Raw genomic sequence first — 17,542 nt, 5'->3', positions numbered from 1 at the left:
GACTGCACAGTTCTTGAGAATTCTTGCTGGCACTCGGTCCGGCCCGGTCGTGGCATGAGGTCTTGTTTTCAGAAGATTCTACTTGACTTCATTTGTTGAGAAATACAAGTTGGTTAGAGGGAAGAGAGGGGTAGATATTGTCCTTAAATATAGCACGTTCTCTTCCTCAGTAGGGGCGGAGAAGTTACTTTTAAATTTTCTGTTGAAGGTGTCTCCAATTTCTTGTGGTGTGGCGACTGCCGTACTGTTATGTTTAAATACAGACAGAGCTCTGTTGCAACCTTTACTTCTGAGAAAAGCCCATAGTTCCTTGGAGTTGGTGCTGAGACTGTGAATATAAGAATCGTAGGAATCTCTGATAGGTTGTTTAGCCTTGTTCTTAGCCAGCCTGTATTTCTCCCACTCACAATCGGTTGGGTTTCTTTTCCATTTCTGGTACAGGCAGTCCCTTCTTTGAATCTCTCATGCTATCTCCTTGGTAATCCATGGAGATTTCCATCTGCTGGTTATATTTACTATTGGTGTGGTTTCTTCTACGCATTGGAAGAAAATTTTCTTCCAGTCTTGTCATATCCTGTTTATGTCAGTACTGCCGTTGAAATCTGAGGTGAGAACAAGGAGGCGGTTGGATAGTAAAGTGGATAGATCTTTCCAGCTTGTTCGGGTCTGTTGCTTTCTAGAAGTCTTTGTCTCTAACTGTCTCTGACTTACAACGTTTCTTACTGCCTCAAGACAATTTCTGCCCTGGACCGCAGTAGTGTGCCGACCTCATAAGACCTGAATGTCCAAGAACATGTCATAATAATATTATTGATTTTACGTCCCACCAACTAATGTTACAGTTCCAAATATGCTGACATGCCGGAATTTTGTTCAGCAGGCATTCTTTAACTTGTCAGTTAATCTACCAACATGAGACTGACGTATATGGGCACCTTCAAATACCACTGGACTGAGGCAGAATCGAACCTAAGTTGGGCTCGGAATGCCAGCGCTCTGTCGTTTGAGTTACTCAGCCCGGCAGGAAAGTGTCATCCTTGGCAGTTGTATACTTCTGATGGCCTGATCCATATTCTCTTTCATGGGTAATGAGTTTGTGGATTCATGTCACTTCCAGATGTTGCACTAATTACATTAGCAGCAAAACAAATTCTCTGTTCTTCCTCAAGTAACGCAATAGCTCTTGCAGCCTCTTATCTATATCCAACAAATGTGGAGCAAAATTGAAGAAATTTTGTTATTTGTGACAGAAATTATATCATATATGGATAATCCATCAATAGCTTCTGCCCTGGTATCATTAAACCTTGTAAAACTTTAAAGATTTTATTGCTTGCAGGTGCAATAAAATTGGCACCCAGCAATTAGAATTGAATACATATTTCTTAGCTAACAAAACCTTCCTAAACAGAATCTCCCTGTGTATGTTGGTGTTTGTTCATTTCTGATTGAATGTTTTCACAGTGATCCCCGTTTTTTGCCAGTCAGTGCAGTTACCTAATTAAGTTGCTGATTTCTGTCTGGTTCTATAATTAGCCTAATACAAATCTTTGTATTGTCAAGGAAGGAAATTCTTGTTCATAAAGATGGAGCATGTGTATTCAGTACACATGAGTAAAAATTAAAATCTGTATCTGAGATGCTGAAGGTTGTTGTATTTTCCATTTTAATGGGTACGATTTTGTGAATGTGTAGTTCAGGTTTGTACTTTTGAATAGCTGTAATTAAATTGATGTAGTATAAATATTCATTCAAAATTAGAATATGCCTGATTATAGCAAAGTATCTTGTTCTCTGAAATCATCATCATCATCATCATTTCCCCTTGTTCAGTTCTTTCCAGTTTGGGGTTAATATGGTTTCTCTCCACTTTTCTCCAACCATCTTGTTTTTGGTCTTCCTTGACCTGTTTTTCCCTCCTGCTGCAATTCCAAACTCTGTTTTGTCACCTTTTCACCACTCATCCTTATGGTTTGTCCAAATGATCTCAACCTGTTCGTCTCTGTCTATTCATTCAATTTCCCTTTAATTGCTTTCTTTATGTCCTCCTTTTTAACTTTGTCCCTTCTTGTTTTCTTAACCACACTCTTCAGAAACTTTGTTTTAGCTACATGAATATGGATTTAATCTCTTTTTTGTAATAGGCCTAGTCTCTGCCCTTTATACTGTTCTAGGGATGAAATATGTCATGTACATTATTTCCTGAGTCTCCATTGGTATAGCTTTATTTTGCAGCAAGTTCCTTACACTGGCAGAAAATACTTTCCATTATTGTGTTCTGATATCCTGATATCCACATGCAGTCTAGCATTTGTCATTAGTTCACTTCCTTAGGACTTAAAGTGCTCAACTTCTTTTAGATCATCAGCTCCAATATTCCTCCTCTCCCTTCCCTTTTGCCTTTGGTCAATACCATATTTTTTGTCTGTGTTGACTCAGTGCTCTCAAAATATTTGTTTAAATTTGGTTCCTTAATCATAATTCTTCATATTATTTTTCAGATTTTGTAAATCCTCAGATGAAAACAAACGTCAACAAAAAGTGGCTATAATCCTGGAGAAATTGATATTCCTGACAATTGAAGAGGTTCAGATGTACCCATCTATACAAGCCAAAATATGGGGATCCATTGGCCAGGTGTGTAAAATACATCTACTTTCAATTGGTCAGATGTCATCTGTTATCAACTTCTGTTATGTACTCAACAAGATCAAAAACTTTATACAATATAAGCTATTATGTTACTTCAAATTTGATACCCACATATAATCCCATAAAATTTGATCATCCACTTGAAGCTCAATTTTAGCATAAGAAATTGGAGATCTGAAACTTGATTTAAAAAAAAAAAAAATTTATTGCCTTTGCTGATGACGTGTTGCTATCTAGGAATACTGACACAGCAATAGAACAGCTGAATGTACTAAAACTACAAGCAGAAAAAGCAGGACTACAGATTTCTTTCGAAAAAACTAAATATATAACATCAAAATATCCCTTCGGTACCTGAAGACAGAACACGGTAAAATAGAAAGAGTTGATAGCTTTAAGTACTTGGGTGAAATAGTGCAATTGAAAACTAATGAAAGAGAAGCAAATAACACCAGACGGGAGAAAATGGCTGCGGCTTTTCGTAGGACATATCCTATATACAAGAAGAAAACCATCTCCAGATGAGCTAAACTAAGGCACTACAATACAGTGATTAAAACGGAATGTCTGTATGCTAGGTAATGCCTCCAAATGACAGGAAAAGCGGGACTGAGAGAAGCTGAGAAATTCAAAAGAAAGATCCTTTGCAAAATAATGGGTCCAAAGATTGTGGATGGACACTATAGGCAGCGAGGAAGGGAAGAACTGTACCGAGACAATGAAAGGCTAACCGAGTCCATGAGAAAACGGAGACTTAAATTCTATGGGCATTTATTTAGAATGGATGTGAAGAGACTAACGAAAAGGATTTTCACAATACTAGACAGCAGACCTAAAGTGTCGGACAAATGGTTCAGGGAGGTGAGAAAGGATCTCAAACAGGTGGGACTAAATTCAGAAGACATCTCAAACCGAACAAAGTTTAGGTCAGTGATCGACAGATTTCAGGGATTCCATGACGAACCAAAACTTAACCGTGGGTGGACGGAAGAAAGAAGACAGGCTGCCAGAGAAAGAATGCTGAAGGTCTGGGCTGTGAGGAAGGCTTCCAGAAACATGTAATTGTTACCTAACGTGGTCTCTAATGGCCGTACACGAATATATATATATATATATATATTGCCCCCATTTTACCGGGCAACTCAGCCGGTGAGCGAGAGTCCCAGAGGCGGAACGTTCGCTTACAGGCAGTGCAAAAATTTTTAAGGGCAGGGATAACCTAAGGACTGGCGACAAATGAAAAACACTAAAAATGGGTTTTAACATTTATTTAAAAATAAGCACTTTCCATAAGATATCAAAAATTTCCAAAATCTTGAAATAAAATGTTTCTACCCAGCCGGTTCCTAGTTCAACGGGATTTCTTCCTCAAAAATTACGTTCTGTAAATATATGAAATAAAATTAGCTTGATTGTTTTAAGAAATTAATCATTTCGTTATTTGAGATAACCCTATCTCAAATTTTCAACATCTGATTTTTAAATCAATTAATTGAGTTGACAGTAATTTATCATTTACACTTGATTCATTGAATTTCTCTCTTCAATAAAAAAAATTTAATAATTATTTCTTCTGATGAAATATTCCTACAATTAATTATTTAAACTCTAAATTATTTAACTGAAATAGTTTTAGGACTCTCATTTAACTTATCATATTTTTAATGCGTAAATCAACGCAATGTTGTGCACAACTCACAATTCAGTATCTTAAATTTTTCGACATGTAAGGTTATTCATTTACATTCAGTGAAATCAATCCATGGACGTGGCCCTTGCCTATCTATTTTTATTTGAAGCAATAGACCCAAATCTATCCTATTTCACCGTAAAAATGCTTAAAGGTTCATAACCGAGTCAAATATACTCGTCTCAAACAACATGGAATCGAAGAAAATTTACGCGCATAGCGTACAAAACATCATGACGAAAAATCACCATGAAAAATCATAGTCATAAAATATTATCCAATCATCCATCTCACATTCATGCTTAGGCCCACGGCAACATTAATAAATAATTTTTACGAAATCTAGTCCTTGATTTTTATTTTTAAGGCTTATTCGAAATTGGAGAAATTTTCCCGATGACAGTATCGGCTAATGACTACCATTGCGATCATTTGATATGTGATGGTATCAGGATTATCACTTTCACAATGAAATAAAATTCACAACGATGTTCCAGGGAAATTTTAAAATAGAATTCATCACACATAATTCCATAAAATTGCCTACAGCATCGGATAAATAAACATTCGCGTATGCGGTCTATGAGTCACGTCATCATTATTATTATTTTCCTACTATCTCAAAAATCTCAATATGTGCTCCGCATGAAGAAACTATGTTCAGAGACATACTCTCTTCCAAAATTGACTCAAATAATGGACTCACAAATAAATACCTATCATCCGATCCATTTCCAAGTCTAAAATATCCAATAACACAGTAAATGCAAATAAGTGAACATTCAAAACACGACTGTATCCCAGGCCTACATTTACTCAAATTTGAGCACACATTAACCTCTTATAAGCTCAATAATAATTATACTCATGACCATAAGTTATCCTTTAGACCGGAGTGATGTTAAATTATTATTATTATTATTATTATTATTATTATTATTATTATTATTATTATTATTATTATTATTATTATTATTATGTGCGCGATCACGTCCTCGTAGGCTGTAGCTTAATAAATCATAGATGACTCTATCATATCCCGAATCCCTAACAGACCACAAAATCATCTGGGAAAAATCCTAAAATAATAGAACACGTCAATATTCTGTCCCATTCAACTCAAAAATTATTTTAAATTATTTAATAAATTAATAATTATTATCGCATGGGTCAAATAATTTTTGCAATCTCCTATGCCTATTCTGGGGCAGTGAGAACCCGTCTCGAAGAAATTCACTCAAGTAGAACAAATTAATAGGTCCCAAGTACACTCTCACACTCATCTCAAATTCTACCAACACCAAGGAAAGAAGAATGAAATTTCTAACTACGAAGACTAGTAGAAATTATCCCAAATAAATAAACAAGGACTAGGATTACAATAATATTACAAAAGAGTGATAGAAAATAATTTAAAATCTTATCTGAAGTGGACATGGTTCTGGACTTGGCGGATGATCAAGGAAATTGGATCAGTCACCCATCTCGAATAATATTCTCCCCTCGGCTGAAGTACGCCTTACATTTTAGTAATTCATGGCTGCAGTGAGGGTAGACATGGAACAGCTGCTGACTCCTTTATACTGTTGAGGTTTCATCCTTGAAAAATTTTCTGGACTGCTTGCAATCTTCCGTCTTCCGTCTTCTGATATATAGCTGAAACTAATAAATCAGTCTTAATAATAGTTCCAGACACACACACGATGAGTTAGGATGGAAAAGATTACATACTTTACTGTTTCTTTATTTCGTAGAATAAATGAAATCTTAACTGCTGTATTTCAGAAATTTTTGCAAACTAAAATTTCCTCAGAAGCAGAAATATTGCCGTACGGTATCAGATAAGTGCTTATAGCTGCTAAAGTCAAGTAGATCGCCTCCAAATGAAATCAAGGAATGACGGTGAATGCAATCAGGGAATACGACGGCGAGAATGTAATAAATTTCCCCAGATGCACAAGTATTTAATATTCTTGAGACATAGGTATGTCTTCAAGTCGTACGCTATTGGTTGAAATCTTGCGATCAGGCGAACCTTCCAATTCTATTGGTGAAACATTTTGACATACAAGTCCAGGAAGTATTGATCGCCCTAGACCTGGTAATTCCGTGGACACGTGTTACACAGCTGGAGTCGAGGACGCGGCACAAAAAACCCAAGGGTTTGCTTGTCGGAAAAAAACCCGTTTCAGCTGCACGCTCGTGGAGATACTGTAGAGTTGAAATCTCCATTCTGACTGGCAATTTAATGCACTAGTCCACCCTGATAATAAAATATTCTTCTCAAATAAACCAATTACCAATTTTCAAGGGTACTATATATATACACAGTAGAGTCTCGTTAATCCGAATTAATCTGGACCGGAGTCTGTTCGGATTACGAAATTTTCGGATTAACCGGAAAATATTTTCTAATAATAATGTTATTCTTTTTACGTCCCGCTAACTACTTTTACGGTTTCAGGAGACGCCGAGATGCCGGCATTTTCTCCCCCAGGAGTTCTTTTACGTGCGAGTAAATCTACTTACACGAGGCTGACTTATTTGAGCACCTTCAAATACCACCGGACTGAGCCAAGTTGGGGTCAAAAGGCCAGAGCCTCAGCCGTCTGAGGAAACTAGTTTCTACAATACAGTACAGTACAGTACATACCGTAATTTCAAGTGCCCATTCTTTAGCAGTACATTAATAAAATACTGTATAAAATTACAGGAGGGTAGTTAAGAAACCGTAGAGGAGAAAACGGCTATGAAAATGACATTAGCGAGCGGATGGAAGCTGTCATAAATTAAAAACAGACCAAGAAATTGTAGCTATGGTGGAGACAGAATCTGGAGTTGATGAGGAACAGAGTGACGACGAAGAAGACCACAAAGAACAACTAGCGTCACATTCAGATGCCGCGGCCGCCTTAGAACTTTCCGTACGCTATGTCGAGCAACACTCTGCTGCTACGCCCACTGATGTGATGTTTATGAGACGCTGGTTTAACAATGCATCTTCGAGGAGGTTCCAATCACAACGGCAAAAGAAACTAACAGACTTTTTAAAGATAAACCACCAGTGATTGATGGTTTATGATGTGTAATTATGTTTACATTAAGATATTCTAGTAAATTATGACTAATAAAATGCAACTAAATCTTCATTCTATAATATGTTTTTTCATTTCAATAAGTATAACTTGTTTAAAAATTTAATATTTCAGTTCGGATTAACCGGACTTTCGGATTAACGGGGTTCGAATTAACGGGACTCTAGTGTATATATATATATATATATTTTTTTTTTTTTTTTTTTAAGGCAAGATCTGGTATAGCTGTGTACAACTCACAGCCCCAGTGTTATTTCCCATCAACTTGCTTACTTTGATCTAAGAGTGTACTATATTATTCCATGTTTTCCCACCCGCGTGGCATCATCTGTTATACAAAAGTGTGCTTGTTAAGTGTAGGTAACATGTTGAAAGGAGCATATGTTCAACGTCAAGAAAAAGGCTGTTTATGAAAGGTCATAACTTTGAGGACAAATTGATTAGTGGTGAATGGATATGTGATTTGACCTTTTTGGTTGGAATGCTTTAGCATCCTGACAAGATAAATTCCAAATTGCAATGCAGAAACAACCTGATTCACAGCCTGTTCAACTTAATAAATCTTTTGAAAGAAAACTTGTAGTTTGGCAACACAATTACAAGCCAAAATATTGGACAGTGACTGTACCCATTTAAATAAGTTTGAGAGATATCTAATCTCACTGAAAATCATAAAGATGAGTTCAACAACATATTGCAATATGTTTGAAAATTCAAAAAGTAATTTCAGTTATTTTTGTTGCCTTTCATGTTGATGTAGAGATAGTACCTGAAATTTTCAGATGGAATTAGATAATATCCATAGCAACCCTCAGTTAAAAGTGAAATTTGACATTGTTTCACTCATTGGTTTTTACAAGCTCTACGTACATAAAGAAGTGGACCATCTCAGCGACCAAGCAGTGAAAATGACAACTTTATTGTGCAACACCTGGATGTGTGGACAGTTGGTTTTTGTAGCACTTTCGTGCATACACATATAATAATAATAATAATAATAATAATAATAAAGTAATGAAAATAGAAATACATGAAATTAAAAAAAATTAACACCATGTTCGAGATGCGAAAACTTTAACTTGCAGGTCTACCAAACTACAACTACGGAAGGGCGTGGAAGGTGGAAGGAACCCTACTAGGCCATGAGATTGTGTCTCATTCTGGGGAAAGAAAGGTTCTTGGCAATCTATTAATTATTAACAAAATGAAAAAGATACAAAATCAAATAAAACAAAACAAACAAATGCCATAGTAGCCAACAATTAAAAACACTCAAATAAATCTATAAACCAAAAACCATAAACTGATCAAGCTCTTCAGACAATAGAAGATTAAACCTTAACATAGAAATGACACAGAATGACTGGAAGCAATCTCAAAAGAAATAAAAAATTTAATGTGACGTACAATATCGCTATTCAAGAAAGAAAGTTACATTTAATTACAAAATACTAAGCCTGAAAAGAGAATTGCCTCCGAATACAAAGATGCTATGACCGTCTGTTGAGGCACACAAATATCGCTATTCAAGAAAGAAAGTTACATTTAATTACAAAATACTGAGCCTGAAAAGAGAATTACCTCCAAAAACAAAGATGCTATGACTGTCTGTTGAGGCACAGAAATTCAGAAAACCAAAATTGGTGAATGTGAAGGTCTAGGGGGAAACTCCGATACACAAAACAAAGATTTATATTACGACGGAAAGTTACATTAAATAAGAAAAGGTTGAAACACAAGAAAGAATTTAAATTAAATCAAACACAAGAATATACCGCTTATTGTGAGGTCAGTGTTCACATGGCAGAACGGACCCGGGGCACGTCTGCTCGCTAAGTTGCTCAAAAGCGAAAGACAACAAGCAAGGTATGCTCTCACGGAGCTGCCCAGAAATTGGAATTCGTGTGATCATGAGTGGACCAATGAGGACACGGAATTTCCCGGAACCTCCACATTCATCAGTTAAAAGATTTAATACACCGACCAATGGGAATACACTTCCTTACATCAGCAAGGTTCTAGAGAGTTCGTTTGAACATATAGAAATTTCTTAACTAAAAATCTACACTGACAGTATAAGCTGCCTCAAAAGTTTATGTCCTTCGAGCATTAAAGTACGTGATTAGTGATTACACAATTGCCCATACGTATTTGTTTTCTACAATAAATCTAAAATAATATTTTTAAACATCATAACAAACATTTAAGTCCGATGTCCATCTTATCTTGCACAAAACAAAATTCCTATGTTCTTCTTTTAGTCCTCATCTAAAACAATAATTTTAAATATTCCACTCAGTCAATTTTTTAAGGCAAAGCAAAATGAACGTATTTTACAAAACCAAATGAAGACTGTGACTTTTGTTCTTTTCTGTTCAATTTTGGTAACAGTTTTGGTAGTGAAACATTTGACATTGGAAGGACCATCCTGACTTGCTTGACAGACATTTGGAAGGAAGTATATGTATACAAATTTCAATAGCAAACAATGGACCTGGAACTAAGAAGTTAACAAAACTTAAGCAGTGCCAAATTTATCATTAATCTATGACGATTTGAAGTTTATGTAAATAACATTTATTAATAATTATTTCAAGTACCCAGAGTACAACATGGAAGCGATTTTAAAAAAAAAATTAGTCGAGTTTGTGTAAAAGAGATCATTGCGATCAAAAGTTGAAGTGGAGAGGCTGATAAAATATTAATGGCTTATAGATGTGGAAAGATAGAGATGAATGTGTCCTTAATTCAACCTATTTGACTAAAACATTGGGGCGGGGGAGGAGCAAGAACATTAATTCAATATTCAGACAGTTTATTTCTTATTGAATTTTCGACATACTTTTATATTACACTATGTAAGTTCTGCTTTGATGACCATGGGAGAGTCCATTCTATCTAGATCACATCATTCCTCTTTCATATACTTTATATGATTATAGTTATGGTAAAATGAAAATATGTGAATGGTAACTTTTCTATGGGTGATACTTGTGGGACCGGGCAAGTTGGCTGTGTTCGGTTTGGATTATCCGGGTTTTCGAACCGGTGGGATTCAGATTAGCAGGGCTCTACTGTATACATTTACTAGAAATATATAACATGAATATATGTTAGAATACACGTACATGGTGTGTATATGTGAAGGACAACATCAGAACTCAAGTGGGAAAAGAAAAGTTCCAAATCTTCATATGATACATTCTTTACAAACTTTGGAGCTCTCCTTTCAATCTCAGCTCTTCTAGATATATTTTTCCTCAGTTTCCCAGCTCGCAAGGTTCCAAACAAGTACAGTTTCTGAGAGAGCCATTCGTGATAGAAGAAAAGAAGGCAAATACATGAAAAAGGGAAGTGACAAAAAGATAGAGGGTGTGACCTTGTTTCTTTATGTGTACCCATCAAGATCTTAAAAATCCTGTATTCATCAAGTAAGTTAATGTCATTTTTTTGAAAAGAATTGTTTAAAATGTTTGTTCTGTTACTTTAGATAATATTGCAGGATTCTTAGAAAATGTCATAAAAAGTGCATGTCAGTTTATTCAGGCCATTTTTGTTTTAAAAAAATGTGTCTTATACATACATGTGGTAGTTTCCAGTGTCCATATATTATTGAGTAGTGTTGTTGTTTGGCCGGCCCCGTGGTGTAGGGGTAGCGTGCCTGCCTCTTACCCAGAGTCCCCGGGCTTGATTCCTGGCCAGGCCAGGGATTTTTACCTGGATCTGAGGGCAGGTTCGAGGTCCATTCAGCCTACGTGATTACAATTGAGGAGCTATCTGACAGTGAGATAGCGGCCCCGGTCTCGAGAGCCAAGAATATCGGCCGAGAGGACTTGTCGTGCTGACCACACGACACCTCGTAATCTGCAGGCCTTCGGGCTGGGCATTGGTCGATTGGTAGGCCAAGGTCCTTCCAGGGCTGTTGTGCCATGGGGTTTGGTTTGGTATTGTGTGAGTCATCAGTCCATAGACTGGTTTCACGCAGCTTTCCAACTGCCCTAGAGGCAGAAAACTATTGATAGCGCTATCGATAAATATCGATAGCGACCACTATCGTCATACATCGATAGTCAGTTGCCCATTATCGATAGTCAACGATAGTTTTTTTTTTCCCTCATTGGCTTATTTTTTGCACTAACAGAAATTGTACAGCTGTTTGCAGTTAACTGGTGAGGAGTTTGTTCCAATTCATAGGTGTACATTTAAGTATCTCTGCGTACCTGTGACTTCAGTGCCGGCAGAAAGATTATTTAGCATTTTGGAAGGTGGGATTCTCCATTCAACGTAACCTCAGTTGAGTTGATGCCAATACGGGACAAAAAATTAGATTTATATGTTGTCAGAGACTGTATGTAGGCGAGAGAAGATAAGGCACATTTTAGGTCAAAGACATATGAAAGCAACTGAAAACTTTCCCGCCATCTGTTGAGAATGCTTTAAAACATTTTTCCAAAGATATTACAATACCCGAGAAAATGTCGGGTGATCGCAGAATGAACACTGCAGCTGAACGAGAATTTCTTGGGCAGTCACGTTATGGACAAGCATGTGCAGCCTGAGAATGTCTCGGACGTGCCACTGAAGAGATTTATGAGTGATTCGAATTTGAATTTCAGAAATTACATAGCATGAAATAGTTGTGCTCTCTACTGATTTTTTGTAGATTGTGTTCAATAAATATTCTATTTTCAGGCATCATGATATGATTCGTTCCACTTTTTGAAAACTATCGATTACTATCGATAGTAGTGCTCATAATATCTGAAAATATCGATGGGGATTCCTATCGATAGTTTGCCGCCTCTAAACTGCCCTATCCTGTGCTAATCTTTTCATTTCTCTACATCCTACATCTACTCTAATCTGCTTGTCAAATTCATACCTTGGTCTACCCCTACTGTTCCTATCACCTTCACTTCGCTCAAAAACCAACTGAACAAGTCCTGGGTGTCTTAAGATGTGTCCTATCATTCTATATCTTCTTCTCATCAAATTTAAGCAAATCGATCTCCACTCACCAGTTCGATTCAGTATCTTCTCATTCATGAGCACTAGGCTGAGTGGCTCAGATGGTTCAGACGGTGGCTTTCTGACCCCAACTTGGCAGGTTCGATCCTGGCTCAGTCTGGTGGTATTTGAAAGTGCTCAAATACGTCAGCCTCATGTCAGTAGATTTACTGGCAGGTGAATGAACTCCTGCGGAACAAAATTCCGGCATCTCTGCGTCTCCAAAAACCGTTGATAGTAGTTAGTGAGACATAAAAACAGTATTATTATTATTATTATTATTATTATTATTATTATTATTATTATTATCTCTATCCATTTCACCTTCACCACATTTAAAGCTTCTTTCTTTCTTTCTTTCTTTCTTTCTTTCTGAGCTAGTTATCCTTCATGTTTCACTTCCATACAATGCTACGTTCCAGACGAAAGTCTTCAAAAACATCTTTCTAATTCCTGTATCAATGTTCGATGTGAGCAAATTTCTTTTCTTAAGAGAGGCCTTCCTTGCTTGTGCTAGTCTTCATTATGTGATCTCCTTACTTCTGCTATCATTAGTTATTTTACTACCCAGGTAACAATATTCATCTACTTCCTTTAAGACTTCATTTTCTAATCGAATATTACCAGCATCACCTGACTTCGTTTGACTGCACTCCGTTACTTTTATTTTGTACTAATTTATTTTCATCTTGTACTCCTTCCCCAAGACTCTGTCCATACTATTCAGCACTTTCTCCAGATCTTACGCAATCTCAGAAAAAATAACAATATCATTGGCAAATCTCAGGGTTTTGATTTCCTTTTTATGAACATTGAAAAGGACAGGGGACAAACTGCAGCCTTGCCTTTCTCCTTTCTGGGTTGCTGCTTCTTTTTCAAAGCTTTTGATTCTTATTGCTGCAAACTGATTTTTGTACAGATCATAAATAATTCTTTTTTCTCGCTATCTGATACCTTCAGAATCTCAAATAGCTTGGTCCACCCAACATTATCGAATGCCTTTTCTAGATCTAGAATGCCATCTATGTGGGCTTGTTGTTCATAATTCGGTACTCTAAGGTCAAACATAAGGTAAAGATTGCTTCACTTGTTCCTACATTTCTTCTGAAGGTAAACTGATCTCCTCCCAACTTATTTCAGTTTGTCTTTTCATTCTTCTGTAAATAATATGTGTTAAAATTGTGCAGGCATAAGATACTAAACTAATGGTGCAGCAGTTTTCACACTTGTCAGCTTTGGCTTTCTTGGGAATAGGTATAACAACATTCTACCAAAAAATCAGATAGCTCTTCTCCTGTATCATACATCTTGCACACTAAATGGAATAACCTTGCCTTGCTGGTTTCTCCTAAGGCAGTCGGTAATTCACAAGGAATGTCATCAATTCCAGGTGCCTTGTTCCTATTTAGGTCTCTCAAAGGTCTGTCGAATTCTGACCTCAAAATTGGGTCTCCCATTTCATCAGCATCAACAGCCTCTTCTTCCAGAACCACATCATCTATGTTTTTACCCTGATACAACTGTTGAACATGTTCCTGATATCTTGCTGCCTTGTCTTCTTTCCCTGGGAGAGGTTTTTCATCTGAGCTCTTAATATTCATACACCTAGTTTTCCTTTCTCCAAAGGTTTCCTTGATTTTCCTGTATGTAGCATCTACCCTTCCCAGGACCATATAAGCTTCAACATCCTTGCACTTCTCTTTCAGCCATTCTTCCTTAGCTGTCTTGCAATTTCTATCTACTTAATTCTTTAATCACTTATATTTTGTTTTGTTGTTCTTTTGTTTTTTGTCATTCAGGTCTAGTATATCCTGAGTTATCCATTGATTCCTAGTTGATCTTTCCTTTATGCCTAACCTTCCTTCAGCAGACCTACTGATCTCGTTCTTAACGACTGTCCATTCTTCCTCTGTTGTGTTTCCTTCAACCTTTTTCATTTAGTCCTCATACAACATGTTCCTTGAAACAATCCCTCACACTCTTTTCTTTCAACTTGTCTAGATCCCATTTTCTTCTATTTCTTCATTTCTTCAATTTCTTCTACTTCAGATAGCATTTCATGACCAACAAGTTGTGGTCAGAGTCCACGTCTGCTCCTGGGAAAGCCTTGCAATCCAACACCTGGTTTTTAAATCTTTGCCTGATCATAATGAAATCTCTTTCAAACCTTCTAGTGTCTCCAGGTATCGTCCACGTATACACCCATCGTTATGGTGTTTGAACCAAGTATTAGCGAGGACTAAATTATGATCTGTGTAGAATTCAAACAGCCGGCTTCCTCTTCCATTCCTTTATCCCAGTCCAAATTCTCCTACTGTATTACCTTCTCTTCCTTGGCTTACCACTGCATTCCAGTCTCTCATCACAATTAAATTCTCACCTCCTTTTTATTGAGAAATATTTTCTCTAAATACTCCATGGATTTCTATCTGTAAATTTTAAAAAATGCTATTCAGAGCTGATTGTAGTTTGACTGTATATATTGCTTGAAAAATTCATAATTTGTATATGTTAGTTATGTTTTGTTCCGTTTGATTTGCAGATTCCTGAATTAATCGATATGGTTCTGGATAGTTTCATTCACCGCTCAGTAACTAGTGGACTTGGTTCACCCACAGTGGAAATTATGGCGGATACTGCAGTAGCATTAGCATCTGCCAATGTGCAACTTGTGGCCAAGAAAGTCATTGGTCGACTGTGCCGGGTATGAATATCTCTATTGTTAACAAGATCTCTCTCTCTCTCTCTCTAGGTGAAAAATTTCAAACATTCTTTATCTCCCATACGCAAAAGATATTCCTGTATCAGTTCTTGGTATTCCGTATTTTCTTAAATTGTATGTGTCACTTTTTAATATGAAAGGCAAGTTTGATTTCTTGTAACAACATTTCATTTATTAATCTTTTATTGATTCAGAGTGTGGAACATATTGTTTTTGCAGGTTCTGTTTATGAACATTTTTAAAAATAATATTGAAATCTTTAATTATTATTGATCAGTGAGATTTCAGCCCGACGTATTAATTTAGTCGTATCGATTTGGGCGAAATCGTCTCACTCTATTCACCATGTAGGGGTGCAGATGAGAAGGAAGTTGACAACTTTCATGAAGCACTGAGTGACATCGTAGTTAGGGTCAACAGCAAGGAAAGGATAGTGCTATTGGGCTATTTCAATGAAGGAGTTGGAAATAGAACTGAAGAGTATGAGAAGGTGATAAGTAAATGTGGGAAGATATGTTAGCTAATAGGAATGTGATAGTATGGGATTAGCAGTTACACATACATTCTTCAAGTACAAGGCTGTTCATTGCTACACATGGGAGAGTAGGGGCACCAGATCATTAACAGAATATTTATAATTGATTTTGAAGTCAGGAAATTTGTATTCTAGGGACATTTTGATGATTCAGATCACTATCTGACCTCTTGTGAACTTAGTATCTCTAGGCCTGGGATAGAGAAAGTGAAATTTGTCTGCAAGTGAATATAGGTAGAAAGGCTCCAGAATTAGGTAATTAGATAGAAGTGCATGGGTATGATTAATGAAAAGTTCGAAACAATAGACAGTAAGCAGGTTCAGGATATAGAAGGAGAATGGGTGGCATACTGGGATGCTATAGTAGAAACAGCAAGGGAATGCCTAGGAACAACCGTGTGTAAAGATGGGTAAAAGTGAATATCTTGGTGGAATGATCAAGTGTCTGCAGCCTGTAAGAATAAAAAGGAGGCATATCAGAAATGGCTTCATACAAGGACTGATGCAAACAGTGAATTGTACGTAGATGAAAGAAACAGAGCAAAATAAATAATTATTGAATTCAAAAATAACCTGGAAAGGTAGGTCAAGCATCAAGGAAACCTTTCTGTACAGTAATAATCTTACAAAGGGAGGAAATAAGGAAATAAATAGTGTTTTGGATAAATCAGGTGAACTCATTATAGATTCCAGGGAATCACTGGACAGGTGGAAGGAATATTTTGAAAATCTTCTCAACACAAAAGAAAATATTTCTGTTGATGTCACAAACAACTAAGCTCATGGGTAGGAGGACAATGATGTTGGTTAAATTATGCTTGAGGAAGTGAAAATAATGGTAAATAAACTCCATTGTCACAAAGCAGCAGGAATAGATGAAATTAGAGCCTCGTGTCGGTAGATTTACGGGCACGTAAAAGAACTCCTGCGGAACTAAATTCCGGCACCTCGGCGTCTCCGAAGACTGTTAAAGTAGTTAGTGGGATGTAAAGCAAATAGCATTATTATTATTATTGGATGAAATTAGATCTGAAATTATGACATGTAATGGGAAAGCATGGATGAAATGGCTCCACAGACTAATAAGATTAGTATGGAATGTTTGATTTTTACAATTTGCTTTACGACGCACCGACACAGATAGGTCTTATGGCGACAATGGGATAGGAAATGCCTAGGAGTAGGAAGAAAGTAGCTGTGGCCCTAACTCAGGTACAGCCCCAGCATTTTCCTGGTGTGAAAATGGGAAACAACGGAAAACCATCTTCAGGGCTGCGAACAGTGGGGTTCAAACCCACTATCTCTCAGATGCAAGCTCAGAGCTTCATGGCCCTAACCACATGGCCAAGTCACCTGGTGGAATGTTAGTAAGTATCTTCTGATTGATAGAGGTAGTAATTGCACCTATCTGTAAGCAAAGGAACAGGAAGGATTGCAACAACTATCAAAGTATTTATTGATCCATATACCAGGGAGGGTGTTTACTGGCACTTTGGAAGGGAGGGTGCAATCTGTGTTTGAGAGTAAGTTGGATGAAAACCAGTGTGGTTTCAGACCACAGAGGCACTGTCAGGATCATATTTTCAGTATGCGCCAGGTAATTGAAAAGTGCTATGAGAAGAATAGAGAATTATGTTATGTTTTGTAAATCTAGAGAAGACATATGACAGAGTACTGAGGGAAAAGATGTTCTCCATATTAGGGGACTGTGGGATAATGGACAGATTACTAAAAGCAACTAAAGGAATTTATGTTGACAATTGGGCTGTAGTGAGAATTGATGGTAGAATGAGTCTTTGGTTCAAGGAACTTACAGGGTTTAGATAATGCTGAAATATTTC

General features: G+C 36.8%; 1 protein-coding gene across 1 annotated transcript in view; it reads left to right on the top strand.

Annotated features, from left to right (window-relative positions):
* The window catches only part of Nf1 (neurofibromin 1), a 666,749-nt gene that overhangs the window by 484,607 nt on the left and 164,600 nt on the right, over positions 1-17,542 (top strand). The window contains exons 36-37 of the mRNA XM_068225031.1: positions 2,502-2,637; positions 14,987-15,148. Coding sequence (XP_068081132.1) covers positions 2,502-2,637; positions 14,987-15,148 — 298 coding nt within the window. The remainder of the gene's footprint in view (positions 1-2,501; positions 2,638-14,986; positions 15,149-17,542) is intronic.

The sequence above is a fragment of the Anabrus simplex genome, chromosome 1 (genome assembly GCF_040414725.1).
Source record: "Anabrus simplex isolate iqAnaSimp1 chromosome 1, ASM4041472v1, whole genome shotgun sequence".
Classification (NCBI taxonomy): Eukaryota; Metazoa; Arthropoda; class Insecta; order Orthoptera; family Tettigoniidae; genus Anabrus; species Anabrus simplex.
This window is presented reverse-complemented; position numbering and strand designations above follow the sequence as displayed.